Source organism: Triticum aestivum, chromosome 5D (genome assembly GCF_018294505.1).
Source record: "Triticum aestivum cultivar Chinese Spring chromosome 5D, IWGSC CS RefSeq v2.1, whole genome shotgun sequence".
NCBI lineage: Eukaryota > Viridiplantae > Streptophyta > Magnoliopsida > Poales > Poaceae > Triticum > Triticum aestivum.
This window is the reverse complement of record NC_057808.1, coordinates 194,797,372-194,807,814: the sequence shown is the minus strand read 5'-3', so window position 1 is coordinate 194,807,814 and position 10,443 is coordinate 194,797,372. Positions and strand designations below refer to the sequence as shown.

Below are 10,443 nucleotides of genomic sequence, written 5' to 3'. Positions count from 1 at the left end.
GCTTGGTCGGCGGCGTCGGTGGTGGCGTGCCCGTTTCTGCCACATCTGGCGGGCAGCGCGGGCTCGGACTCTGTTGGCAGCTCGGGCCGTGGTCGGCCATCTCTGCGGTGATAGGTGGAGTGGCGGCGCAGTGGTGGAGGTGGTGGTTCGTGCTGGTGGTGGCGCTGGCGGCGGTGTGGGCTTCGGCCGACCTTGCGTGCGGCGGCTGTTGGCGGCGAGGGTGGTGGTGATGGTTCGGGGTTGCCCCTCGGGTTCCGATGTGGATGTGGGCTGCCACGGCGTGGTGGTGGCCCATGGCGGTGGTCTGGGTCATTTCACGGCGGCGGCTGGACTTCTTCGGCGTCCGCTTGTCGGTGAGCGGTCTTGGCGACCTTCGATTCCTCTCCCCGTCGTTCGGGCGCTACCTTCATCGAAGGGTTGGCCCTCTCCCAGCGGCGCCCATCGCCCGTCTCGCGCCCGGCGGCAAGACCGAGCTCGTCTCGCGCCCGACAGCAGGACCGGACTCGTTTCGCGCCCGGCAGCAGGATCGGACTCGTCTCGCGCCCGGCAGCAGGACCTGACTCGTCTCGCGCCCGGCAGTAGGACCGAGCTCGTCTCGCGTCCGGCAGCAGGACGGGTCGATGGTGGCCAGTTTTGGCCGGTCTATCGGGTCTCGACGCTGGGGACTGCTCAGGAGTGAGAAAGGCGGTTCCTTTCCATTCATCTCTTTGGTTGAGGTAGCGGTGGGTGGCGGGTGAGGTGGCGTCAAGGTCCTAGATGCTGGGGCGGCGGCCCTGGTGGTGGTGTCGCGGTGCTTTTGGGCAAAGCCCGTGACTTGGTGCTGCCTGGTGGCCATGGCCGTGTGGGCGGCGTGGTAGCCAGGGTGTGGCGTTTGGTGGCGGTGAATATTGGTCGGGGGTGAAAACCTGTTCTATCTTCGGATTGACCGGCGACGGCGAAGCTCGTACCCTTCTTGAAGGCGTTGCCACGACTCTCGCTGCCCGTCGTGTTGCTCCGGAGGAAACTCTGATCCTTGGGTCGGGCGGTGGCGGCACTTCGGTGTCGTAACCTTCTTGTAGGCACCGCCTTGGAGCCCATGGTGCGTCGTATGTAGCTTCTTCTCCTTGCGGTGGCGTGTTCACGGTTGAGGCCCCCGGTGGCTCTTGTAGTGCTAGGGGTGGTGTTGCTGCGCTCAGCACCTATGTATCCTGCCTTGGATGTGTACGTGTGTTTTTGTGGGTGTGTTGTACTGGATTGTTGGTGATCTTTGCTATATATATAAAACAGGGCGAAAACCTTTTTGGTAATTTGAAATTTCGTACCCCAAAAAGGCGCAGAAGAAACTTTATGGACAGCATACTTGTAGTGCAGCAGTGGTTGATCTCCTCCTGTATTGCGTTCCCATGGTACACGACGGCGCCATTGCTGACCGCGAGAACCGTGCAGCTCTGCGGAACCCTCTTCGCGCAGTACTTGGCCACAACGGTGGCAGACAATCTGACCATACGATGAATAAGAAAACAATGTCACTTGCTTGCAACATGCGAATGGATGGATGAAACACCAGAATGTGATGCGCAAGAGCAAGAGTGGTTATGTACCCGAGATGCCTAGAGTTCTTGGTGATCCCGAGGATGAGTTGCGCGGCGCCGTAGGAGATGGCCTCGTTTACCAAAGCCCTCTTGACGGATGATCCATGGCAGACCCTGAGCTCCAGGTTGATCTGATGTGGGAGAGAAGGCGGTGAGGAAGCAATTCTCCGACCAAAGAGGCAGCAAGCAAGAAGAGAGGGTCAGTGTGTGTCAGGCAGGTACCTGGCTGAGATTGCAGAAGCCGTCGTACGCGCCGAGCACGGAGGCCAGCGAATCGGCGGCTCTGCTCCTCTCGTCCGGCCCGAACCCGTCGGCGGCTCCGGCGGTGGTGACGTGGAGGGCAACAACGCGGTCGCCGGCGGAGGCGGCCTTGGCCAGCGCCCAGGTGAGCAGCTCCCTCCCGGCCGCGTCCCTCCGAACCGCCACCAGCAGCGTCCTCCCTCCCCAGCCGCGCGCTGGCACTCCCACCGGCGGCGGCGCGCACCGGGTCCTCGGCGATCTGTGCTTCATGCTGCCGACGCCTGATCAAGAAGCAAGCACGCCACACAGACACACGCAGGTCACCGAATTGCCCTGCTACCGAATCTCGAGCCGAGCCGTTTGCCCTGCTTCAGTTTGTTGGATGGATCGGAGACGGAGGGAGAAGGACGGTGGGTGTTGCGTTATATGGTGGTGGCGCCATGCCCATGCGGCCGTGGCATCCAAGCTGGCTGCGCGGGCGGCGATTTTTTTAAAAGCGGGAGCAGAGACTTGAGTTTTACTAACAGTGACGAAGGCAAGCAAAGCAGCTAGGAAGCCATCCGTGGTGCGTGGCGTGCGATTGCATCCACCCGCGCCGCCGTGGATTTACTAGTCTTGTTCGCAGCCATTCTCTTCTACCACTTCTATACTACTTTTTTTTGCGAAAAATTCTATACTACTATGCGCCACGGTGCTGACGAGATTTATTTTTTGGGGAACACGATGTTGACTGGACTAGGACTAGCGGTTGGGGCGCGCCGCCTGAGGAGGTTCTTTGTCCTCGATTCCAGCTACAAAACAATGTAAAACATCTTACATTATGGGACAAAGAGAGTACTTTGAAAGTTAGTACTCTCTCTGTCCTATAATATAAGACGTTGACAAAGAGAGTACTTTGAAAGTTAGTACTCCCTCTGTTCCATAATATAAGACGTTTTTTGACGTCAAAAAACGTCTTACACTATGGGACGGAGGGAGTAGAATACAACACTGAGATATCTGAATTACTTAAGCAACAACAATCACTAGGTTCTACCATTATTGGTACTACCTGAAAGTTGGCAATCATAGCTAACACATAACTCAGTATGATACCCAATGATAACAACGCCGGATTATCTTACAGAAATCTCTACTTTGCAAATTTTGTGCTCCTGATAAAATTGCCTCCTTTACTACACAGTTCATATTGGGTGCCACTAGCATATTGCAGAAGGCAGAGCACTTTGAACCTAAGTTATGCCAATGGCGAAGAAGTTTCGACTGTGGTCAATCAAAGCATTCCAAGGCTGGCATGAGTCAAAATATCAGAACCTCAGGCAAGTCTTGTACTCAATGAGACTATGACATGTGTATAGCAGGAAGTTACCTGAGTTTTCTAGTTACAGGGTGCCTTTTGTTCTATTCCTGCTAAATTATTTATGTTCTATTCCCAAGGTAGTATTGCCATAAATAGCATGATCATTTCTCTCTACCTAGTATTTCTCTGTTTCACCGGTCATTTCTCCCTAGCATTATGTGCTTTTTAGTTGCCACAGATACCATGAAGAAATATAGCAAGTTCCATAATGAAGATGACTTTGCATCTGTGCGGAACTCATAATTATGCTAAATCTCATGATAAATTAATATCTGGATGAATATTTACAAATCATGTAGTTGTTAAATACTCACACATTTGCACACACTGTGCTAATAACAAACTAACCATTGTTAAGTTATAGATTTTCTTTTCTGTACGAGATGGAAGTTTGGTTAATAAATAAGAGCAAGCTTTACCGAGTAGCACAGAAAAAATACTACATGAAATGAATCGTGCATAAGACTGAAACATTCATTCGCGGTGCTGTTGGGAAACGTAGCATGCAATTTCAAAAAAATTCCTACGCTCACGCAAGATCTATCTAGGAGATGCATAGCAACGAGAGGGGGAGAGTGTGTCCACGTATCCTCGTAGACCGAAAGCGGAAGCGTTTAACAACGTGGCTGATGTAGTCGAACTTCTTGTTGTTCCGACCGATCAAGCACCGAACGTACGACACCTCCGAGCTCTGCACGCGTTTAGCTCGATGACGTCCCTCGAACTCTTGATCCAGCAAAGTGTCGAGGGAGAGTTCCGTCAGCACGACGACGTGGTGACGGTGATGGTCAAGTGATCCGCGCAGGGCTTCGCCTAAGCACTACGTGAATATGACCGGAGGCGTAAACTGTGGAGGGGGGCGCCGCACATGGCTAACAATGTTTGTTGTGTGTTTTAGGCGCCCCTCCCCATGTATATATAGGTGGGTGGGGGAGGGGAGCAGCCTTGGGGCCCTCCTCCAATTCGGCCTCCCCCTTTCCTTATCTTCGAAGGGGGGAAGGAAAGAGAGGAGAGGGGAAAGGAAGGGGGAATCCTATTCCCTCTATTTCCTTTCCGCCTCCCCTTTTCCTTTCTCCACATAGGCCGGCTCACATGGGGGCGCACCAGCCCACTAGGGGCTGGTCTGTCCCGCCCTTGGCCCAATAAGGCCCATATCTTTGCCGGGGGTTGCCCGGAACCCCTTCCGGTAACCCGATACGTACCCGGTACCCCCGGAACACTTCCGGTGTCCGAATACTATCGTCCTATATATGAATCTTTACCTCTCGACCATCTCGAGACTCCTCGTCATGTTTGTGATCTCATCCGGGACTCCGAACAACACTCGGTCACCAAATCACATAACTCATATAATACAAAATCGTTATCAAATGTTAAGTGTGCGGACCCTACGGGTTCGAGAACTATGTAGACATGACCGAGACACCTCTCCGGTCAATAACCAATAGCGGAACCTGGATGCTCATATTGGTTCCTACATATTCTACGAATATCTTTATCGGTCGTACCGCAATGACAACATACGTAATCCCCTTTGTCATCGGTATGTTACTTGCTCAAGATTCGATCGCCGGTATCTTCATACCTAGTTCAATATCGTTACCGGCAAGTCTCTTTACTCGTTCCGTAATGCATCATCCTGTAACTAACTCATTAGTCACATTGCTTGCAAGGCTTATTATGATGTGCATTACCGAGAGGGCCCAGAGATACCTCTCCGATACTCGGAGTGACAAATCCTAATCTCGATCTATGCCAACCCAATAAACACCTTCGGAGATACCTGTAGAGCATCTTTATAATCACCCAGTTATGTTGTGACGTTTGTGTTGTGGAACGTAGTATTTCAAAAATTTCCTACGATCACGCAAGATCTATCTAGGAGAAGCATAGCAACTAGCGGGGAGAGTGTGTCCACGTACCCTCATAGACCGAAAGCGGAAGCGTTTAGTAACGTGGTTGATGTAGTCGAACATCTTCGCGATCCAACCGATCAAGTACCGAACGCACGTCACCTCCGCGATCTGCACACGTTCAGCTCGGTGACGTCCCTCGTACTCTTGATCCAGTTGAGGCCGAGGGAGAGTTTCGTCAGCACGACGGCGTGGTGACGGTGATGATGAAGTTACCGGCGCAGGGCTTCGCCTAAGCACTATGACGATATGACCGAGCTGTGGAGGGGGGCACCGCACACGGCTAAGAGATTGTCTGTTGTGCTATGGGGTGCCCCCCTGCCCCTGTATATAAAGGAGGGGAGGAGGAGGCTAGCCCTAGGGTGTGCCCCATGGGTGGAGTCCTACTAGGACTCCAAGTCCAATTCGGACCCCCCTTCCTTTTACCGGAAAGGGAAAGGGGGAAGGAGAGGGAGAAGGAGAAGGAAAGGGGGGCGCCACCCCCTTCCCTACTCCAATTCTTTTTTTTGAGGGACCTTCCCTACTCCAATTCGGCCTCCTCCCTTATGGGGGGTGCACCAGCCCCTTGTGGGCTGGTTAGCCTCCCTCTTATGGCCCATATGGCCCATATCTTTCACCGGAGGGTGCCGGTAACCCCTCCGGTACTCCGGTATGTACTCGATACACTTCGGAACCCTTCTGGTGTCCAAATACTATCTTCTAATATATCAATATTTACCTCTCGACCATCTCGAGACTCCTCGTCATGTCCGTGATCTCATCTGGGACTTTGAACAAACTTCGGTTCATCAAATCACATAACTCATAATACAAATCGTCATCGAACGTTAAGTGTGCGGACCCTACGGGTTCGAGAACTATGTAGACATGACCGAGACATATCTCCGGTCAATAACCAATAGCGGAACCTGGATGCTCATATTGGTTCCTACATATTCTACGAACATCTTTATCGGTCAAACCTCATAGCAACATACGTTGTTCCCTTTGTCATCGGTATGTTACTTGCCCGAGATTCGATCGTCGGTATCATCATACCTAGTTCAATCTCGTTACCGGCAAGTCTCTTTACTCGTTCCGTAATGCATCATCCCGCAACTAACTCATTAGTCACATTGCTTGCAAGGCTTATAGTGATGTGCATTACTAAGAGGGCCCAGAGATACCTCTCCGATACACAGAGTGACAAATCCTAATGTCGATCTATGCCAACCCAACAAACACCTTCGGAGACACATGTAGAGCATGTTTATAATCACCCAGTTATGTTGTGACGTTTGATATCACACAAGGTGTTCCTACGGTATTCGGAAGTTGCATAATCTCATAGTCAGAGGAACATGTATAAGTCATGAAGAAAGCAATAGCAATAAAACTCAACGATCTTAATGCTAAGCTAACGGATGGGTCTTGTCCATCACATCATTTCTCTAATGATGTGATCCCGTTCATCAAATGACAACACATGTCTATGGCAGGAAACATAACCATCTTTGATTAACGAGCTAGTCAAGTAGAGGCATACTAGGGACATTCTGTTTTGTCTATGTATTCACACATGTACTAAGTTTCCGGTTAATACAATTCTAGCATGAATAATAAACATTTATCATGATATAAGGAAATATAAACAAGAACTTTATTATTGCCTCTAGGGCATATTTCCTTCAGTCTCCCACTTGCACTAGAGTCAATAAACTAGTTCACATCGCCATATGATTTAACACCAATAGTTCACATCACCATGTGATTAGTTCACATCGCTATTGTAACATCCCAAAATTCTAAATTTTGGAATGTTATATTAAATAAATAGATTTAATTGATTGTTTGATTGTGGTGTGGTTGCTTGTGTGAAATTGAGTGAAATTTGAAACTTTTTGAAAGTTAAATGAGAGGGAATAAAAGGACTTTCCCAAACTTTCATTTTGCATTTATTATCTCCATGAATTCAAATTCATTTCATCATAAAAACCTAGAGAGAAGATGACATGACTTCTTCCATTTAAATAAATGAAAAGGGTTTTGAAAAGATTTGAATTCCATTTGTAACTCAAATTCAGAAACTTTAAGCAACTCAATGATTTTCATGAGAGAAGATAAAATGACTTCTTCAAAACATATGAAATACGAGTTGGAAGTTTTAAAAGAATTAAATTTAAAGTCCATTTGAAATTATTTTCAATTTGGAGTTATTTGGGTTTTATTCAAATTATTTTTCTCCAAAAATAAAATATACAGAAAATAGGGTAAAATGATTCCCTACATAAAAAAATTGGAGAGAAATAAATTTGAATTTATTTTGGTATTTTTCAAATGATTTTTATTGAGTTTTATTGCAGTAGTAGCACTATTTGAATTATTTGAATTTGTGTGGATTTTATTTGATTTTAGAAAAATGTTCACGTTATAGAAAATAATTTTCTGAAAATTTTGATATATTATATGCCTATATAATATTCTTATTTATTTTGTTTTTATTATTTTCTTTGTTTGGAAAAATGTTTTAAAAAATATACTTCTCCGCCGAACTGGGCCAACCCAGCTAGTCGTGAGGCCGCGGCCCAGCCCGCCACCGCCATCCCTGCCGTCCCCGGCGGGGACTCCTCCCCGGAGTCGGCAGCGCCGCCGCCTCCTCTGCCCCCTCCTCCAAGGCCACTATTGGGGAATGTAGCAATAATTCAAAATTTTCCTACGTGTCACCAAGATCAATCTAGGAGATGCTAGCAACGAGAGAGAGGGAGTGCATCTTCATACCCTTGAATATCGCTAAGCGGAAGCGTTACAAGAACGCGGTTGATGGAGTCGTACTCGCAGCGATTCAAATCGCGGAAGATCCGATCTAGCGCCGAACGTACGGCGCCTCCGCGTTCAACACACGTACAGCCCGGGGACGTCTCCCCCTTCTTGATCCAGCAAGGGGAGAGGAGAAGTTGAGGGAGAACTCCAGCAGCACGACGGCATGGTGGCAATGGAGCTCGTGGTTCTCCGGCAGAGCTTCGCTAAGCACTACGGAGGAGGAGGAGGTGCATGAGGAGGGAGGGCTGCGCTAGGGAAGAGGTTCGGCTGCCCTCCCACCCCTCCACTATATATAGGGGCAAGGGGAGAGGGGGAGGCGCCCTAGGGTTTCCCCTAGGGGGCGGTGGCCAAGCAGATTGGATCTCCCTAGGGAAAATCCTAGGGAGACTTGCCCCCCAAGCCAAGCAGGTGGAGGCTTGCCTCCCAAGCCAGGTGGAGGCGCCCCACCTCCCCAAGTAACGTGGGAAAGGGTGTGGGGGGCGCACCACCCCTTAGTGGGCTGGTTTGCCCCTTCCCCTTTGGCTCATGAGGCCCTCCAACACTTGCCGGGGCTCCCGAAACACCTTTCGGTCATGCTGGCCATAGCCTGGTACCCCCGGAACACTTCCGGACTCCAATACCCTTCGTCCAATATATCGATCTTCACCGCCGGACCATTTCAGAACTCCTCGTGATGTCCGGGATCTCATCCGGGACTCCGAACAACCTTCGGTAACCACATACTATTTCCTATAACAACTCTAGCGTCACCGAACCTTAAGTGTGTAGACCCTACGGGTTCGGGAACCATGCAGACATGACCGAGACACCTCTCCGACCAATAACCAATAGCAGGATCTGGATACCCATATTGGCTCCCACATGTTCCATGATGATCTCATCAGATGAACCACGATGTCGGGGATTCAATCAATCCCGTATACAATTCCCTTTGTCTATCGGCATGTTGCTTGCCCGAGATTCGATCGTCGGTATCCCAATACCTCGTTCAATCTTGTTACCGGCAAGTCTCTTTACTCGTTTCATAACGCATGATCCCATGGCTAACTCCTTAGTCACATTGAGCTCATTATGATGATGCATTACCGAGTGGGCCTAGAGATACCTCTCCGTCATACGGAGTGACAAATCCCAGTCTCGATTCGTGCCAACCCAACAGACACTTTCGGAGATACCTGTAGTGCACCTTTATAGCCACCCAGTTACATTGTGACGTTTGGTACCCCCAAAGCATTCCTACGGTATCCGGGAGTTGCACAATCTCATGGTCTAAGGAAACGATACTTGACATTAGAAAAGCTCTTAGCAAACGAACTACACGATCTTGTGCTATGCTTAGGATTGGGTCTTGTCCATCACATCATTCTCCTAATGATGTGATCCCGTTATCAATGACATCCAATGTCCATGGTCAGGAAATCATAACCATCTATTGATCAACGAGCTAGTCAACTAGAGGCTTACCAGGGACATGTTGTGGTCTATGTATTCACACATGTATTACGGTTTCCAGTTAATACAATTATAGCATGAACAATAGACAATTATCATGAACAAGGAAATACAATATTAACCATTTTATTATTACCTCTAGGGCATATTTCCAACAGTCTCCCACTCGCACTAGAGTCAATAATCTAGTTCACATCACTATGTGATTGTAATGAATCCAACACCCATGGGGTTTGTTCATATCTCGCTTGTGAGAGAGGTTACTAGTCAACGGGTCTGAACCTTTCAGATCCGTGTGTGCTTTATAAATCTCTATGTCATCTTGTAGATGCAGCTACCACGCGCTACTTGGAGCTATTCCAAATAACTGCTCTACTATACGAATCCGGTTTACTACTCAGAGTCATCTGGATTAGTGTCAAAGTTTGCATCGTCGTAACCCTTTATGACGAACTCTTTTACCACCTCCATAATCGAGAAAATTCCTTAGTCCACTAGTTACTAAGGATAAGTTCGACCGCTATCATGTGATCCATTCCTGGATCACTCTTGTACCCCTTGACTGACTCATGGCAAGGCACACTTCAGGTGAGGTACACAGCATAGCATATTGTAGAGCCTACGTCTAAAGCATAGGGGACGACCTTCGTCCTTTCTCTCTCTTCTGCCGTGGTCAGGTCTTGAGTCTTACTCAATACTCACACCTTGTAACACAGCCAAGAACTCCTTCTTTGCTGATCTATTTTGAACTCCTTCAAAATCTTGTCACGGTATGTATTCATTTGAAAGTACTATTGAGCGTTTTTGATCTATCCTTATAGATCTTGATGCTCAATGTTCAAGTAGCTTAATCCAGGTTTTCCACTCAAAAACACTTTTCAAATAACCCTGTATGCTTTCCAGAAATTCTACATCATTTCTGATCAACAATATGTCAACAACATATACTCATCAGAAATTCTATAGTGCTCCCACTCACTTCTTTGGAAATACAAGTTTCTCATAAACTTTGTATAAACCCAAAATCTTTGATCATCTCATCAAAGCGTACATTCCAACTCCGAGATGCTTACTCCAATCCTTAGAAGGATTGCTGGAGCTTTGCATA

The 10,443-nt window shown here is 48.4% G+C and overlaps 1 protein-coding gene across 1 annotated transcript; it reads right to left on the bottom strand.

Annotated features, from left to right (window-relative positions):
• LOC123120036 (protein spaetzle 3) lies at positions 1-1,374 on the bottom strand (the record flags this gene model as incomplete). Its single annotated transcript, XM_044540047.1, is given in 1 exon segment — positions 1-1,374. A coding segment is annotated over 1 exon segment (313 nt), but the record flags the coding sequence as incomplete, so codon positions are not given.
• Positions 1,375-10,443: the final 9,069 nt, after the last annotated feature.